The following is a 20,499-nucleotide window of genomic DNA, read 5'->3' as shown; positions in this document are numbered from 1 at the left end:
GTGCAGAAGGAAATGATGAAAACTACTGTGGGATCCAGGAAGTGTAGGTGGGATTTGCATTGGGACTTGCAGGATGAGTAGAATATTTGCCAGACAAAAAGTTGGGGGAAAGTTTTCTAGGCAGAAGAAATATTATGTGTAAAGACAGAATTGTGAGAGAGTATGAAATATTCAGAGAAAAATGACAGTTTTGATTTGGCTGGTGCAGAGTGGGAAGTGATAGGAAGAAAGGCAACTTACATTTTGTATCACATTAGAATTTTTTGCTTAGGTTTTTTTATGCTCTCTGCCCAGTACTTAGCACATAGAGGATATTAAATTAATGTTATCTTACTGAATGAAGTTTTCTTCTGCCTTTTCCCAGAGAACTGTAATTTTTTTCTCTTGCCTCTGACTGAAGTTTCTGTTCCTTGTAAAAGGAAGACACAGAAAAATTACCAAATTCCTCTGCTTCTTTCAAGCTATGGAATATTTTCATCTGCCTTATTTTAAAGTTAGTGGGGAAGAAATGTTATGGCATTTCATGAAAATCAAAGGTTTATTTAGTAACTTGTTCATTCATGCGACATATATTTATTTAAGCACCAGCTATATTATCATACCATGTTATTCTAGAAAGAAGCTGTTCATGATTTGGAGGTGTGTTAACTCTTTCCTGCTGTTATGCTATCATTTAGTGTGCTTCAATAGAGAGCACAGTATATTAAGTGAAATAGTAAAGCTTAAATAAAATATATAGTTCAATGTATAGCCCTTAATTTATGCTCTGACAATAAACCTTGTTATTGGGAAGTATAAGTGAATCATTTATGACAGGATAAGAACAGTTTTCATTTCATTCTTCATGTACTTTTCATATAATAGGTATTTTGCATGAAAATTTGGATATCTGCAATTGCTAGGATTTGTTTCTTTGCAACATAATTGCTTGGTTCATTCATCTCAAAATAATTCATTTCTAAAAAATATTCATTAAAGCAATCCTTTTACGACTCACTCATATTTATAAAGCAAAGTATTATAAAACCTAAACACCTGCTACATGATGCAATCAAATTAAGGGCTCTGAATAAAATAACATTGACATTGTAAAATACGTGGTGCCAATATTGAATATTTTTTTGTTAAGTGTTTAGGGAATTTGCCACTAGTGAGGATACAGCCAGCTTGATCTTTTAAAATGTTAAGTGTATCCTTCATTTCTTTCCTGTGCTTTTGCACACGTCTAATTAATACAGAACAGTATGAACTTAGCACCAATTATTTAAGAATAGACTGGCTATGTTGAATGAGTGTAGCCACAACTGGTTCTTGACAGACAGTATATAAACAAATATGTAACATATAGGACAAAGAAAATAACTAACTACATTTCATGTCCTAGCTTTTGTTTTCGTGATATAGTCCTTTCTATAGTAGTCATGCGTATTTGTCCCAATGCATATCCAGTACAAAACAAGTCTGTATTACATAAATCTGCACTTTTTAAAAGTTGAGGGAATAGGTAGGAGAGGAAGATAGCGGCAGAGTAGGAGGACCCTAAATTTGTCTAATCCCAGGAGCACAACTAGATAACTATTCAATCATCCTAAATACTCCAGAAATTGACCTGAAGGGGGGTATAGAACAAGCTCCACAAATAAAAGGGAGAGAAGAGGCCACATCAAGATGGTAAGAAATGTGGAGACATGGTTTAGGGGAGAAACAGCTCACAGAGCTGCTGAGGGGAGGGAGCCATGGGCCCAGAGAAGGGCTACAGAGAAAGGAGCACATAGGGGAACTGTACACAAGGAAATCATTTCCCCAAACCATTGTCTTGGAAAACGAGAGGGGCTGAATTTTGTGAGTTCTTGGCAACCAGCAGGGCTTAAAGCCTAGAGTTTTAAAGGTCAGTAGGCTTTGCTGGGATAGAGCCCTGAGGACACTGCCCTGCTCCTGAAGAGAAGGCAGACAAACAACCTGGGGCGGGGGGGGGAGACAGCCTGGAATTAGCAATATGAGGAATGCCTGGGGCTGACAGGGGAGAAATTATCCACTTGGTGTAGCACAGAGAGGCAGCTCTCACAGAGACATCTCTCTCTCCCAGAACAAAGGAGCTGGCTGGTGCCATTTCCCTCCTCCACCTCTCAGCAGGGACACTGGCTGCCTAACTGGCTTACACCAGGCCCCACCTCCCTGCACTCTTGACTTTTCAGTCAAGTTCACCTCAATCCTAGTGCAGTAGGACCCTCCCACAGAAGACTAGGACAAACCCCTGCCCACACCACATCTTTCAGCCAGAGAGTCCCACAGGGTCTCAGTTCTGGTGGAGCTGGTATCAGGTCTCATTTGACAAGCAGGTCAGGGCACACCTAATTAAAACTCTCCATATTCAGGCCAGGGACCAAACACTGCCCACAGTAGGCTAGGAGAGCCTGTGCAGACAACTGACCTGAAGGATAGAACAGCCAAAACACAACTCGGTGAATTCAGCACACACCAGAGACACTCCCTGAAGTGCCAGGCCCTGGGCATTACATGACCTCTTCTTTATAACTCCATTACTTTCAGGGGCAGGAGACACAACTGGCTTTTCTAACACAGAGAAGAAGGCAAAATGCCAAGATCCCAGAGAGACTTAACCCAAATGAAAGAAGAAGGTACAGCCATGACCAGAGATCAAAGCAAAACTGATAAAAGTAACATGCCTGATGGAGAATGAAAAGTGACAATCATAAGGATACTCATTGGCCTTGAAAAAAGAATGGAAAACATCAGTGAGACCATTACCACAGAGATAAAAGTGTTATAAAAGAATCTGAAATAAATAATGCAATAAACAAAATCAGAAACAGGCTTGGTGCAATGAACAGCAGGCTAGAAAAGCATAGGAATGAATTAGTGACCTAGAAGACAAAATAATAGGAGGTAATGAAGCTGAACAAAGAAGAGAAGGATTATGCAACACAAGAAAAGACTTAGAGAATCAATGTCTCCATCAAGCATAATAACATTCATATTATGGGAATCCCAGGAAAAGGAGGCAGAAAACTTATTTGAGAAGTAATAGCTGAAGTTTTCAGCTGGGTAAGGAAAATGAACATCTAGATCCAGGAGGCACAGAAAACTCTGATCAAGATGAACAAAAGCAAGCCAACACCAAAACATATTATAGTTAAATTTGTAGAATACAGTGATAAAGAAAAAGTCTTAAAAGCAGCAAGACAAAAGAAGTCCCTAATTTACGGAGGACCCATATGGCTAGGTAGAGATTTCTCAACAGAAACATGGGATGCCAGAAGACAATGGCAGGATATATTCAAAGTGCTGAATGGGAAAAATCTGCAGCCAAGAATACTCTATCCAGCAAAGCTATCATTCAGAGTTGAAGAAGAGATAAAGAGTTTCCCAGACAAACAAAAACTAAAGGAGTTCATGACCACTAAACCAGCTCTACAAGAAATATTGAGGGGATTCTGAGTGGAAAAGAGAGACCAAAAATACAAAGACAAGAAAGGATAAGGAAACCTCCAGACACAACAGCAAAACAAGTAATAATATGGCACTAAATAGGTATCTATCAATAGTTACTTTGAATGTAAATGGACTAAATGCTCCAATCAAAAGACATGGGGTGTCAGAATGGATAAAAAAACAAGACCTATCTATATACTGCCTACAAGAGACTCATTTTAGACCTAAACACATCTACAGATTGAAATTGAGGGGATGAAGAAAAAATATCATGCAAATGGATGTCAAAAGAAAGCTAGAGTAGCAATACTTATATCAGAAAAATCAGACTTTAAAACAAAGACTGTAGAAAGAGACCATGAAGGGCACTATATTATTATAAAGAGGACAATCCAACAAAAAGATATGTAAAAATGTTAAGTACTTATGCATCCGAATGGGAGCACGCACATATGTAAAACAATTAGTTACAAATATAAACAAACTAGTTGATAATAACACAATAATAGTAGGGGATGTTAGCACTTCACTTACATCCGTGGACAGATCATTGAAACAAAAACAAGCAAGGAAACAATGAATTTGAATGACACACTAGACCAGATGGACTTAACAGGTATATTCAGAACATTTCATCTGAAAAAAAGCAGCAGAATACACATTCTTTTCAAGTGGACATGGAATATTCTTTGGAATAGATCACATATTAGATCACAAAACAGGCCTTAATAAGCACAAAGAGATTGAAATCATACCATGCACCTTTTTTTTTATCACAACACTGTGAAGCTAGAAGTCAACCAGAAGAAAACACTTGGAAATACAAATACATGGAGGTTTAAGCTGTGTGCTACTAAACAATGAATGAGTCAGCCAGGAAATCAAAGAAGAAATTAAAAAATACATGGAAACAAATGAAAATGAAAACACAATGGTCCAAAACCTTTGGAATGCAGCAAAAGTGGTCCTAAAAGGGATGTATGTAGCAATACAGACTTACCTCAAAGCAGGGAAAACCTCAAATAAACAACCTAACCTTACACATAAGGATATAGAAAAAGAACCAAAAAAATGAAGGCAAAAGCCAGCAGAAGAAGGAAAATAATAAAAATTAGAGCAGAAATAAATGATATAGAAACTAAGAAAACAGAACAGATAATTGAACCTGGAGCTGGTTCTTTGAAAAAACTAATAAAATTGAGAAGCCTCTAGACCAACTTATTGAAGAAGAAAAGAGAAAGCACCTTAATAAATAAAATCATAAATGAAAGGGGAGAAATAACCACCACAGAAATACAGTTATTGGGAGAATATTATGAAAAATTATATGCCAATACATTGGACAACCTGGAAGAAATGGATAAATTTTTGGAAATATATAAATTTACAAAACTGAAACAGGAAGAAATAAAAACCTTGAACAGACCAATGATCAACAAAGAAATTGAATCAGTAATCAAAAAATCTCCCAACACAAAAGTCCAGGGCCAGATGGCTTCAAAGGGAATTCTACCGAACATTTAAAGAAGAGTTAATAGCTATTCTTCTGAAACTCTTCCCAAAAAAGAAAAGGAAGGAAAACCAAATTCATTCTATGAGGCCAGCATTACCTGATACCAAAACCAGATAAAGACTCTATCTACTACAGGCCAATATCTCTGACGAACATAGATGCAAAAATCGTCAACAGAATACTAGCAAACTGAATCAAACAATACATTTAAAAAATCATTCACCATGGTCAAGTGGGAGTTATTCCTGGGTTGCAAGGGTGGTTTAATATTTGCAAATCAATCAACGTGATAACATCACATTATTAGAAAAAAGGGATAAGAAACAAATGACCATTTCAATAGATGCAGAAAAAGAATTTGACAAAGTACAATATCCATTTGTGATAAAAACAAAGTAGTAAGTTTAGAGAGAACATACCTCAACATATTGAGGCCATCTATGAAAAATCCACAACTAACCTCATCCTCGATAGGGAAAAACTGAGAGCTGTTCCTATTCAGTCAGAAACAAGACAGGGATGTCCACTCTCATCACTGTTATTTATTTTTATTTAAGGTTTTATTAATTCATGAGAGACACAGAGAGAGAGGCAGAGACACAGGTAGAGGGAGAAGCAGGATCCCTGGAGGGAGCCTGTTGCGGAACTTGATCCCAGGACTCTTAGATCATGACCCGAGCAAAAGGCAGACACTCAACCACTGAGCCACCCAGGGGCCCCTCATCACTGTTATTTAACATAGTACTAGAATACCTAGCCACAGCAGTCAGGCAACATTAAGAAATAAAAGGTATCCCGAGACGCCGGGATCAAATCCCACATCAGGCTCCCTGCATGGAGCCTGTTTCTCCACCTCTCTCTCTCTCTGTGTCATGAATAAATAAATAAAATCTTCCAAAAAAAAAAAGGTATCCAAATTGGCAAGGAAGAAGTCAAAATTTCGTTTATTTGCAGATGACATGATACTCTATGTAGAAAACCCAAAAGACTCCATCAAAAACCTGCTAGAACTGATACAGGAATTCAGTAAAGTCACAGGATACAAATCAACATATAGAAATGTGTTGCATTTCTATACACCAACAAGGAAGCAGCAGAAAGAGAAATTAAAGAATCCATCTCATTTATAGTTGCAGCAAAAACAATAAGATACTAGGAATAAACCTAACTGAAGAGGTACAAGATCCATACTCTGAAAACTATAAAACACTCATGAAAGAAATTGAAGATGACACAAAGAAATGGAAAGACATTCCATGGTCATAGATCAGAAGAACAAGTATTGTTAAAATGTCTGTACTGCTCAAAGCAATCCACACATTTAATGCAGTCTATCAAAATATCACAAACATTTTTCACAGAACTGGAACATACAATCCTAAAATATGTATGGAACCACAAAAGACTCCGAATAGCCACAGAAATCCTGAAAAAGAAGAGCAAAGCTGGAAACATCACAATTCCAGACTTCCAGTTATATTACACAGCTGTAGTAATCAAAACAGTATGATATTAGCACAAAAACAGACACACAAATCAATGGAACAGAATAGAAAACCCAAAAATGAACCCACAACTATATGGTCAATTAATCTTTGACAAAGCAGGAAAGGAATATCAAGTGGAAAAAGTCTCTTCAACAAATAGTTTTGGAAAAACTGAACAGCAACATGCAAAAACATGTAAGAAACTGGACCAATTTCTTACACCATACACAAATAAATTCAAAATGGATTAAACACCTAAATGTGAAACCTGAAACCATAAAAAACATAGAGGAGAACATAGGTAGTAACATCGCCCATAGCAGCTTCTTTATAGGTATGTCTCCTGAAGCAAGAGAAAAAAGTGAAAGTAAACTATTGGGACTTCATCAAGTTAAAAAAAGCTTCTGCACAACAAAGGATGCAATAAACAAAACTAAAAGGCAACCTACAGAATGTGAGGAAATAATTGCAAATGACATATCCGACAAAGGGTTAGTATCCAAAATATATAAAGAACTTAGAAAATTCAACACTCAAAAAACAAATAATCCTAACTCTGGGAAACGAACTAGGGGTGGTGGAAGGGGAGGAGGGCGGGGGGTGGGGGTGACTGGGTGGCAGGCACTGAGGTGGGCACTTGACGGGATGAGCACTGGGTGTTATTCTGTATGTTGGCAAATTGAACACCAATAAAAAATAAATTTATTATTAAAAAATAAATAAAAAACAAATAATCCAATTAAAAAATGGGTAGAAGACATGAACAGACATTTTTCCAAAGAAAATATCCAGATGGCCAACAGACATATGAAAAGTTATCACCATCACTTACCATCAGGGGAAAGCAAATCAAAACCACAATGAGCTATCACCTTACACCTGTACACCTGTCAGAATGGCTAAAATCAACAACCCAGGAAACAACAGGTATTGGTGAGGATGTAAAGAAAAGAGAAACCTCCTGCACTGTTGGTGGGGATGCAAACAGGTGCAGCCACTCCGGAAAACAGTGTAGAGGTTCCTCAATATAAGTTAAAAATAGAACTACCCTATGATCCAGCAATCACATTACTAGGTATTTACCCAAAGAATACAAAAATACTAATTCAGAGGGATTCATGCATCCTGATGTTTATATCAGCATTATCTAAATAGCCAAATTAGGGAAAGAGCTCAATTTTCCATTGACTGACAAATGGATATAGAAGTGCTATATAATACAATGGGTTATTAACTCAGACATTAAAAGGAATGAATTCTGGGTGCCTGGGTGGCTCAGTGGTTGAGCGTCTGCCTTTGGCTTAGGTCGTGATCCCCAGGTCCTAGGATCAAGTCCCACCTCCGGCTTCTTGCAGAGAGCCTTCTTCTCCCTCTTCCTATGTCTCTGCCTCTCTGTCTGTGTCTCTCATGAATAAATAAAGTCTTTTTTAAAAAATTAAAATAAATAGATAAATAGATAAATAGATAGATAGATAAATAAATAAATAAATAAATAAATGGAAGTGACTCTTACCTCTAGGAAACAAACTGAGGGTTGCTGCAGGGAAGGTGGAGGGGGATGTGGTAACTGAGTGATAGGCATTAAGGAGGGCACATGATGTAATGAGCACTGGGTGTTATATGCAACTGATGAATTATTACAGTCTACATCTGAAACTCATAATGTACTATATGTTGGCTAATCAAATTTAAATTTTAAAAAAAGTAATATTTTTAAAAAGAATGAAATCTTGTCATTCTCAACGACATGGATGGACCTAGAGTATATTATGCTAAGTGAAATAGAGAAAGACAAATACCATATGATTTCAATCATATCATATGTGGAATTTAAGAAACAAAACAAGCAAAGGGGAAATAATAAGAGAGAGAGAAAAACCAAGAAAAAGACTCTTAACTGTAGAGAATGAACTAAAGGTTACCAGAGGGGAGGTGGGTGAGAGGATAGGTGAAATAGGTGATGGAGATTAAGGAAGGCACTTGTCATGATGAGCTTACCAGGTGATGTATGGAATTGTTGAATCACTATATTGTACACCTGAAATTAATATAACACTATGTTAACTAACTGGAATTTAAATTAAAAACAAACAAACAAACAAATAAATAAATAAATAAATAAATAAATAACTCTTTAAAAAGTAAAATTTGAGTCAGTGCTTACTGTCTGCATATTTCTGGACCAAAGCAAAGGGGTGCTTCATTCACTTGTCACTTCTTGGTATAGGAGGCAAGGGAGCATGATTTACTGGTGACTTAGTAAGACAGCACACCATCTGCCTTCATGAAGGAAATAGGAAGAAGATCTGTGTGTTGTCAGTAATTGATTTTGAACTATTTAGAATTGAGAGCTGTGATGATAAAAATTAACTTGAGATCAACTAATCTATCCCTTGTGTTAAAATAGTACGACACAGATACTGTTGTATACAGACAAGCTTCTAACCTATTTTTATAGTCTTACAGAATTTTCTTTTTTTTTTTTTTTTTTAAGTAGGCTCCATGCTCAGCACGGAGCCCAACGTGGGGCTTGAACTCACAATCCTGACCTGAGACTGAAAGGCAGATGCTTAATTGACTGAGCCACCCAGGCGCCCTATGGTCTTAAAGAACTTTCTTTAAAATGCTTTTGAGTTATTGGTTTAACTAGTTTTATTTCATTTTATTTCTTTTTATTGACTTAACTAGAATTAGTTTTAAGAATATCCCTCTCCATCATCCACTACATATCTTTTGTCTCTTCTTGCCCACTGCATTCCTCAGTCCTCCTCATTTTTCACCTCCAGTCCATGTAGGATATTTCTTTAGTAGGTTTCCAGGTTAGAAGTTCTCTCAGGGTATCCTTCCAGGTTTTATCTACAAGCTTTTTTTTATTTCCTAATTCTTGAGTTGTATTTTAAAAAATAATTTTAGCATTATCTTAAATTTTGAAGGTTTCAATGTATTTTTACTTTGCTTTCACACTTTTATTTGCAAGATCTGTATTTTTTTTAAATTATTCTGACCTTTTCTCAGAAAATATCTGAGATGCTAGTATTGTATATAAAGATAAATTAACTTCTATGGTGGCTAATAGCTATAGAGTGAAAGTTACATTACAGGTTGATTGATTAGTTTCCTCTCTAATGAACTAATCACTTGATCATCTCTAAGAAATTATTATGTTTATAAACAAATGTTTCCTCATGAAAATCATTAATATACAAAAATGAAAATACTTTTGTACTTCAGGGAAGATGCCTTAACACGGGGGAAAACTTCTGAAAATACTTTCAGGAAAGCAATTTAGAAGTGTCTGAAATTTAGTTCATAGAGTCTCCAAAGGGCAGCTGAGAATGAGCTTTGGAAGGGACCAGCAGGTGTTCCTAACTTTGGAGGAGGCCTTTCGCTTCCTCCAGCAAGTGAGTAATGTACATATTCAGATGTGATTAAAGATCTTTGCAGGGGGAGATTAATTTTGATTATCCAGGTGGACCACAAATCCAATCACAAGTGTCCTCATGAGGGAGAGGCAAAAGGGGATTTGGTACACACAGAAGATGTGGCCATGTGACCTCAGAGACAGAGACAGGAGTTAACAGTGGCCACAAACCAAGGAATGTCAAGAGCTACCAGATGCTTTTAGAGGCAGGGATTCAAGCCTCCGAAAGAAACGTGGACCTGCCAACATCGTGATTTTTATCCCACTGGTAGTGATTTTTGGATTTCTGATCTCCAAAGTAAATTTCTGTTGTTTTAAGCCAAATAAATGAATAAATAAGTTGATATGATTATAAATTGTTCTTACCTAGTCATTAAAGAGTATCTTTAATAAACTTGTAAAAGGATTTCCTTAACATACTGATAAGCTGGGTAAAATCTCCCAAATGTTTCACAGATAATCCACCCTCAGATGCAAGAGAATCTGAATAGAATGTTGTTTTATTTGCACAAACAAAACCTTTTGACTTGAGAGAATACTACAATTCAAATTTAGTAGTGAATGTTTAATATACTGAATTAAAAAAAAACAGACCATGGCTCCAAAAGGAAATGTTCTTTTAATAAAAAATGTAAATTTTTAGCAAAGAACATTCAGACTTTTATCACTATGAAACCTTCAATGATAACATACATAACTTGGTATTTATTTATTTATATTTTTAATTTCTTTTTACATAACTTGGCATTTGATGTTTATGTGTCCAAACCCTCCACTAGTCCCTCCTTTGTTTTCTCTTCCAAGTTTCTTTTCTTAAATTATCATAGAAGAAATAACGTCAAATTTCATATAAAGTAATTACCCAATGATTGTTGACTTAATATAGCTAAATTTATTGTGCGATTTGCTTCTCTTTTTCATATCCCTAGTATTTTATCTACCATTCTGCTTAGGCATCCCCTCACATATGGCCTTGTGACATAGTCCCATTCAGAATTCTGTCTAAGCTCTGTTAAGCACACGAGAAAAATCTCTCTGTGCCTCGTTGTCATCAACTATGAAAGGAGAATAAATCAAACTTAGAATTCATTTGGGCCTCAGAAGCTATCTAAACTTGTTTGGGTTTAATGGTTTTCTATAAGGTAATAATACTTTTAATTTTACACATGACAATAATGTACATGCTAAGTAGTTTGATGAAGGTCATCCTTTGAGCAGGTTGACCAGCCTTTCTTGGAGGTGTTCTACAGTGCACAATTAACTCTTTTAAAATTTTATTATAACTTAGGAAGTCTTTCCTTAAAGTTTATTTGTGGAGATCCTACAGTGTTTTGCATTCAATGTGGTTTTTTAAAAAAGCTTAGATATATTTATTCATATAACTTCTTCCTGCATTAATTTATAGACATAATATTTAAGGTGAAATAGTAAATACCACTGCAAATTCAAAAGTGAGACCAAGGAACTATAAGAAAACAAACTTATCAAAAAGTCAGTATGATTGTTTTTGATGTGCTTCATATTTGACCGTGAGCTAGTACAACCATGAGAAAAATAGAAATAAGTTCAGTGTCATAATTTGTATTATAAAAAGGAGAAAGTATATTGGTTCCAATGAGGAATCAGAGGTTTTTTTTTGGAACCATATTATAGAAGAAATTTCTTATATAAGTCATTATGGAGAAGACACAGAATAAAGCTGTATTGCATATGATTTATTTCTTTTTCATTTTATCATTGGGTTGTGCTTTTTTTCCTCACTTTGGCAAAGCAGAATTTTTCGTAGCATCTACATTCATGACTACACATATGCAAATAGAATAGACACTAAACAGTAATTACTGGGGCACCTGGGTGGCTCAGTAGGTTAAGTGTCTGCCTTCAGGGTCTGCTGGGGTACTGGGATCAAGCCCTGTGTTAGGCTCCCTGCTGAGCCAGAAGCCTGCTTCTCTCTCTCCCCCTGTGCCACTCCCCAACTCGTGCTCACTCTCTCTCCCGCCCCCCTCTCCCTCTCTCTCAAATAAATAATATCTCTTAATAAAAAAATAAGGATAAAAATGAATTTCACAAGTAAATGAATTTAAGTTTGGGTTGAAAAAACACTTATGAGTCCCGGTAATCTTTCTTTCCTGCATGGCATAGTTCCAAGATATAATACTCTGATCTTTTCACGTTCATACTAGCTCTTAACACATTTTATTGTAATTTCTTTATCTGACATTTGCCAAGATCCTCACTTGACTGTGGGTTCTGCTAGGCCAGGAATCCTATCTTAGTCAATACAAATTTTGTTGCTTGTACGTAGTAACCTACTCAGTGAATATTTTAGTGAATGAATATAATACTGACTTTAAGCATATTTGTTTTCTCTCTTTTTATAATTCAGAATTATGGCTTGGAAACAGAAAATCTAAAAACCCTTTCTCACAAGCTGAATGCATCTGCCAAAAATCTACAGAATTTTATAACAGGGAGGAGAAGGAGTGGCCATTATGATGGGAGAACCAGCCGAAAATTGCCAAATGACTTTCTGACTTCGGTTGTGGATCTCATAGGAGCAGCCAAGAGTCTGCTTGCCTGGTTGGACAGGTAAGATCTTCCACATGTTTCATAAATAATCCTCCTCAGACACTATCTTGAATATAACATCATTTCATATGTTCTTGTAAAAGAATTGGACAGAGGAATATCAAGTTGCAAATGTCTAATTATCATTCACCACAGTGTAAGTAGGGTTATCATCAAATAGACATTAATCATTTGTGAATTTTTATATCTAACTAAGTAGCCAATTAATAATTAGTCCCTGGCAATTTCAGAATACATTAATTGCTTTACAAGCAAAGTCATTTTTAGCTGTCATAACAAGATTGATAGTACTATTTTATCTCCTAATTTTCTTTATTTTTGTATTAATTAGTCATATTTAAGGGAGTGACCATTAGGATTCTATTTACTGTTTTAAATGAGTAATTAGACACTGACACTTTAATAGCATGCATTGCATGTCTCCTTACCTTGCTTTATTCATTCTTTATTATTACACTGCACAGTCTTGGATATCATAAACATAGTTTTAGATTTTTTTCCTAGTTAATTTTTATTTGTCTTGGAACACATAAAATAACAAAAGTTTTCATGATATAAAATGAAAAAAGATTAAAATCGAATATGTGGTTAAACATTGTAATGGTGAATCACAGCTGTTTTTTAAAAAATTAAGCTCTTTCATTTTTAGAATTTTTTATAAGGGATATGTATTATGTATGGTGATTAAATAACCAAATTTTAAAATACATTTTATCTCTCATAAGAAACTCCAGTAATAGACAATTTTACCAGAATTCTTTCTTGAGTGAATGTTAGTGAGATATATATTATATATAATATTTTGGCTTTTTAAAAATATGAGGCCTTTTTTTATGATCCAATCTTACTTATGACCATGGGTACCAATCCTAAAAATGTATGTTAGCAAGCGAGGCAGAGAATGATACAAAAATCATGACTGAATGCAGTTATAATTTAACATTAGAAAAACCTATTAATGTATTTCATAAAATATGAGGCCTTATGTAAAACTAAAATACTTATATTTTTAAGGTAAAAGTTAAGGTAACTTAACTTTATATTATCTGAATTTATATATATTAATAATAACATAATTGATACTAAATCCAAATCTTAATACTAAGTTCTGGGTTATTAGTTTTTTGGTAATTAATTGGTGGACATAGCATATTTCTCTTGCATTTATGACATCATTAAAATTTAATTCTCATAATTATCTAAACTACATTTATCAATCATTTAAAGTAGTTACACTTTAAATATATTAATTCTACAAGTTTCATAATGGTCAATAAGTAAAATATATTTAAAATATGGCTTAATCCTTAAGTAATATAATATACTTGTTTCAGAAGGCTTCTCAGTAATTAGAACACATACTCGATTATAGTTATATGCTCTTATACTATGACCTGCTCTATAATTGTGAATTTGCTCAGCCTCAGTATTTGTATATAGTAAATTTCATTTTATGTTATTTTTACACTAGTACTTGTCAAATAAATGAATACGTAGAATGTTTTTACTTTTTAGTGGTAGATAAGACTATAATATAAAATCATATAAATAGCTTCTAGAACACTGTGGTAGTTTCTGATATTTTATTGTTTTATATAATTTTTATGGTGACTTTTTTATCTAAAAAGATGCTTTTAGCAAATGCCAATTCACCTACAAGCACATGAGTATGCATACACATACAAAAACACATACAAACACATGCATAACAATCCCTGAAGTCAATCAATGATGTTTTGTTTATTTCATAGGAAGAAAAAACGTGATAGAAAGCCTGAGGGAAATAATTTAAGTCATCTGTTTGGCTTCCATTGCTGCAAAAGTTTTCACAATGCTTATTTTGTATTCCGTCATACCATGGTGATCGAAATCAAAGACCATTTAATATTTTGACCATAAAAATGAAATATGTACTTGGAAGGAAAAAAAAGACAACTTTGATAACTTTAAAATCACCTGCTGAGACTATAAATTGAACAAAGAAACTGAAATTTATATTTTGAAGATCTTTCACAGAAAAGTTCAGCTCTAGGCTGGCTTGCCTATAATGATGATGCTTTATTTATTAACAAGCTTAAGTTTTAGAAAGGAAAGGAGAAAAAAATTTTCCATTCTAAGGCATTTGGACTTATGCTGAAGGCCTTGAGAACTTGTTTAATAGGGTCATTGAGTTTAGACCTGTGGATCTTGATGATTACTAGGGCTATAGTGTTGGGAAAAATTAGAGAAGAATAAGGATGGGAGAAGGAAAACTAACTTAAGAGCTATTTTAGAAATTAATGCTGCTGCTACTGTTGATGATTTTGATGTTGATACCTCCAGCCACATTCATTTAATCAAAGCAACCCTAGGAGGGTTGTCTCCATTTTACAGTAAGAAAAACTAGCACTTTTAGAGGTTAATTTCAAAACCAAATGGCAAGTAAGTGGTAGAACCATGATTCAACAGCACAGTTGATCCTGCTGTTTACTGAAGTTTTTAATTAGAGGAGCAGAAGTGATGATAGAAGAATATTAGAGATATTTATGCAGATAAATAATATTCTGAGACAGATAAGATCTAAAGACTACAGGAGGCATCTAGGTATCTGACTTGGCTGGCCCACTGGATGGTGATGCTATTATCAAAATAGGAACAGGTTATGGTGGAAGATGAACACTGAGTTGAGTGTGAGGCATGATAAATTGTGAAAAGGTCTTTCGAGTATTGCTGCTGAGAAAAATATCATTGATAGAGATTTGGGAATAGGTGATAAAGTCATGGATATATTAATATTGGTGGTCTAAGGAGAATTTTAGAATGGTTTCCTTTTATCCTACTCTATTTGTCTTCTGTACCACTTATACCCTTCTAACACCATATAATTTACTTAAGATTATTATTTCTATCTAATTATATTATGTATGCTTTAAGAGAACAGGGATATTCATCTGATTTGTTCACACTGTTACAATTATCTAGAAGACTTCTTGGCTTATAGTGGGTGCTTAATAAATATTTTTGAGTAAATGAAGAGAACTGGGATAAGGAATGAGCTCTGTGAACCACCAACAACTGAAAGATGAGTAGAAAAAGTGCAGCTTGTGGGTAAAATGAGAAGGCATAACCAAAGAGGTAGGAGAGAATTAGATGAGAGGAGTGTCATGGAAACAAAGGTAGTAAAGAGGTGTTTGTCTGTTTGTGGGGTTTTTTTTATATTTCAGTATTTTATTTTTTCCAACTTTATTGAGCCATAATTGACAAATAACTATGTATGTTCAAGATGTACAGTATGATGATTTGATACACACATATATTATGAAATGATTACTGTGGTATTAATACATCCAGGCTAGTTAATACATCCATCACCTCATATAATTACTTTTTTGTGTGAGTGGTGAGAACGTCTAAGATGAGAGTAAAGAGTTTTAGCGGGAAAAGGAAGTGGTCAGTAGGGTCAAATGCTGCTGAGTGATGAGGTAGGGTAAGGACTGCAAGTGTATAGTGAATCAGGGAATCAGGATATATGTGACCATACTAGCAATAATTTAGTGGTTTTATTTAGAAGTCATGAAAACTGAAATACATGAGTTGGTTATGAGTTAAAGGTAAGTGAGAACTACTCTTTAAAGAAATTTTTCTGTGAAATGGTTTGCAGTTCAAAATAGTTTTATATGGGATCCCTGGGTGGCTCGGCGGTTTAGCACCTGCCTTTGGCCAGGGGCACGATCCTGGAGTCCTGGGATCAAGTCCCGCGTTGGGCTCCCGGCATGGAGCCTGCTTCTCCCTCCTCTCTGTCTCTGCCTCTCTCTTTCTCTCTCTATGTCTATCGTAAATAAATAAATCTTTAAAAAATAGTTTATATAATGTTAACTTCCACTTTTTACAGATTCTTAATCTTTTAATGGTAATAGAAAAGAGGTAAATGATGAATGCTGTTTCTATAATTGGGAGCTTGATTTTGCTTCCTCCTTTGCCATGGATTATGTGAATATCTTAACAGTTCCTTGGCTAATATAAATTTCAGAAGATCCAGAAATCAGTTTAAATATAATAATGCTTTATCTGTAACCATGCCAGGTGAAATGTTTAGGCTGGTTTTTTTCCTGACAAGTAACCCAGACTTATCAGAGATTATTAGTGGATATGTATTTAAGTTATATTCTTATTCCTTTCAAAGAAAGAAAATATTTTTAGGTAGCAGCAAGAACACAAGACAACACTTCATATGTCCTCTTGTTTCATTGTGTCCTACAAGATACACAGGAAACAAAAACATTAATTGTTGCTAGAATAACCAAAAAAGCAGTGTTATCCATGACCATTACTGTGAATCCTGGCCAAAATGCATCGTGAAATAGTGCAAAGGAGCAGAAGGCTGAGAAAGAGTTGAATTTCAGTTCTGCCTATAGTCCTGGATAATCTTGAACCTTAACTCTGTTTTTATTTTCTTTTTTTAAAGATTTTATTTATTTATTTGACAGAGAGAGGGAGCACAAGCGGGGGGAGCAGGAGGCTGAGGGAGAGGGAGAAGCAGGCTCCCTGCTGAGCAGAGAACTAGATGCCAGACTCTGTCCCAGGACCCTGGGATTATGACCCAAGCTGAAGGCAAATGCTTTTACCAACTGAGCCACCCAGGCACCCCTTATTTTCTTTTTAGAATAGGATGTAAAACCTGCACAATTTGAAGTTCTTTGAAGCACTAAAATTCTATGATTCATTGATCGTGTTCACCAAAGCCTTATGAGGAATATATCCAATTTATTTCCTTTTAAATAATATCAAATGATGAACACTAACAACATTTGTTAGTTACTTGTAGAATCATGATTTAATTCCCTACATCTTCTCTAAATAAATTTAGTTAATATTTTAAAGTTCTAGAACAAAAGGCACCTGGGTGGCTCAGTGGTTGAGCGTCTGCCTTTGGCTCAGGTTGTGATCCTGGGGTCCTGGGATTGAGTCCCACATCAGGCTTCCCACGAGGAGCCTGCTTCTCCCTCTACCTATGTCTCTGCCTTTCTCCCTGTGTCTCTCATGAATGAATAAATAAAATCCTTAAAAAAACAAGAAAAATAAAGTTCTAGAACAAAACTAACCTCTTTATGCCTTCTTTATAAAAGGTAGGAATGTGTCTTGTCTTGTTTATTTTTGTTTACTTTTGAAGAACTTAGAACTTATGTACTTAATTATAAAAGTTCCGTAGAAATGATGTTGATCAAAAATTCTTAATATTTTGATCTGTTGGTATAGATTTATTTTAATTTAAACAGTGATAAATATTTTGGCATTAAATTTTTTATTGCATTTTAGGGAGAACTTGCATGCACAACAATATGATATGGGTTTATTGCAATTTTTATATTTTATGTCACTTGAAGAAGAAGCAAGGAACAGAAAGAATATGCTAAAATCTTTAATTTAGTTGTAGATATTGAACTAGATGCTTTATATATATCAACTAATTGAATTCTCATGAAGCAGGTATCATTATCCCCATTTTACATATGAAACAATAAATGACTTGCCTAAAGTCATTTGTCTAACGTGAAAATTGAAATTTGAATCTATTTTTGTTTGATACCAAAGCTCTTCTTGTTTTTCAATTGTTACGTTCATTTGTCATGCTACATCTCCATTCAAATGTTGACTAATTCTTAAAAATTTTGAGAAACTTATTCTTAGGAATGCAACATATATAAACATTTATTTTCATTTTGGTATTTCTCTCCAAGTGCTAATAAACAAGAGTGCCACTTTCCCACTTTTGGCCTGGATATTTAAAAATCACTATATAGAATTTTTATTTATAGAAATTTTAGTTTGCATTCTACTTTGAAGGCATAAATGAGATATTTTTAATATCATTGAAAACCTTTGGGGTGCCTGGGTGGCTCAGTGGTTTAGGCATCGGACTCTTGATTTCTGCTCTGGTGATGATCTCAGGGTTTGTGAGATTGACAAATCTCACTTTGGACTCCTCACTGGGCTTGAGGACTAATTAAGATTCTCTCTTTCCCTCTCCCTCTGCCTCCATCTCCCCCCACCCCCACCCATTAACACACGTGCTGTCTCTCTCTCTTGAAACAAACAAACAAACAACCCTTTTGGATGTTTAAGACTTTAAAGTTAGGGAAAAATATTTACAGTTTCACAAAAATTTCAATTTCAGTGGAGCTTTCATTCAAATAAAACTCATTTTCAAAAACCAGCTCTTTACGTTTTTAAAATCATATAAAATCTAAGGGTAACAAAATTGCTTTTATTTCCCTCCTATTTTAAATATTTACTTGAATGAAGTAGCAGACTTTCCCAGAGGAAAAGCTTCAGAAATGAATCACCATTTGGTAGCTTTACTGTTTATTTTCAAAGCATGGTTTACTCATCTATTTTTAACTTGTATCCTGCTGTTCTTCACACCTCATCTTTCCTGCAGTTTTATATGGTTTTGCCAAGTCAATCTATACTTGGAGGTTTATGGATCACTGTATGTATCACATTGTACAGTAACATCATTAACAGTGTCCATAAGTATTGTTTATAGAAAAAGCTTGTTATTTATAGTGAAAGTTCATTATTTTCTCTCATTCTTAGCATTAGCACCTAATTGTAATTATTTCTAAAATACCTTTCAAAACCATTCTATTTTGAAGAGATCAATGAGATACCTTTTTATGTCATTAAAAAAAATTTAAATCTTTAAGTCATAAGAGTAGGGTGATAAGGCAAAAATATTTTCTTTGAAATAATTTGCCTTATCTTAAAAAATAGTTGAACTGATTTCTTCTTCCATGATGGGAAACTATAAAACAGAAATTAATTGTGTACTAGGAAAAAAATTACAAAAACCAAACTACTTCAGACACTACCAGATACTGTGGTACATTGTTGCTTGGTCTTTCACATACTCACTCCTCTCACTTGGCATGTCTTGTTCCAGAGATAAGCACTAATGTTAGCACTGCCACTGTTTATGGACTGTGCTCAGGCTCAGCTGTGCCAGCCTGAGAAATAGCAAGGCATTCCAGATATCCTTATTAACTTCTAAGCTTTTTAGTTTTCCTTATTGACTTCTAATTTGTTTAGCATTTCTAAACCACTAATAACTTTTCCATAAATGTAATACTTCTGTTTGAAAAGAACATACAAAAAATACTTTCTTAGAGGGTCATACACCTTTGTACTCAAAAGAGTTATAAGCATTGTATTATCCATATGGTGATTTAAGGGGAATAGTTGCTTAACTTTTAGGATCTAAATAGAATAGTTCCTGTAATGGCCATTTATTGATTAGCCAAGGATTTTTTTTTTATTTTCTGGCATCAGAAAGCTTTCCTGTGATGAATTTAATTTCCTTTACTTGGAGTCACTGTGTTCATTTTTATAAGTAGCATGAGCTCTAGCTTAGGGTTGGTTTTTTTTTTTTTTTTTCAGACCGAAGAATAAATTTCTCTTTTTTGTTCTGTTCATGAACTGATTGTGCTCATAAACTCTACAGAGATCTATTTCTTTATCTAGATGATCATTAAGTCACAATTAAATAATCATCTTTGGTAACTCAAAAAGATTGGAACCCTGTCAGTCATCATTTATTTACATATGTGTCTAGGCAAAATAATCATACCGAACATTAATATCTTCAGGATGAGAATGGTTCTTTAGTGTGGTTATACATGATTTGCCTTTAAAATAAAAATTTCAGGGAAATTCACTACAAGAAAAAAAATCAGTGTTTTCCTTGGTGTGTGTGTAGAGTTCCCCTCCCCCCGAGTTTTCTTGATATTTAATCTTGAGCTAGAAACTTGTCTTACTTGAAATGTGAATGGTCAGGAAAGTGGAAAACATGCCTTAGAATTCGGTTTGCTACAGGCATTCAGTCATCAAATAGATGTTTCTTTTTATATATTTTGAAGATTAAATTTATGGGAAAAATCATGCTATATTTCATCTTATCACTTTTGAATGAAGTTTTCAGATTTTATTAACAGACTTTGACCTTTTCAAACCTAGGAACCCAAACTCTTTCTACTCATGCCAGAAGCATGTTGAGTTCT

The 20,499-nt window shown here is 34.6% G+C and overlaps 1 protein-coding gene across 5 annotated transcripts in view; it reads left to right on the top strand.

Annotated features, from left to right (window-relative positions):
- Positions 1-20,499, top strand: part of CNKSR2 (connector enhancer of kinase suppressor of Ras 2) — a 275,826-nt gene that overhangs the window by 57,138 nt on the left and 198,189 nt on the right. For all 5 annotated transcript variants that reach the window (XM_077889011.1, XM_077889013.1, XM_077889010.1 and 2 more), the window contains exon 3: positions 12,261-12,463. In XM_077889011.1, the coding sequence (XP_077745137.1) occupies positions 12,261-12,463 (203 nt within the window). The remainder of the gene's footprint in view (positions 1-12,260; positions 12,464-20,499) is intronic.

The sequence above is a fragment of the Canis aureus genome, chromosome X (genome assembly GCF_053574225.1).
Source record: "Canis aureus isolate CA01 chromosome X, VMU_Caureus_v.1.0, whole genome shotgun sequence".
Taxonomy (NCBI): Eukaryota; Metazoa; Chordata; class Mammalia; order Carnivora; family Canidae; genus Canis; species Canis aureus.
Note: the sequence above shows the minus strand (reverse complement) of the source record. Positions and strands in the feature narration are given on the sequence as shown.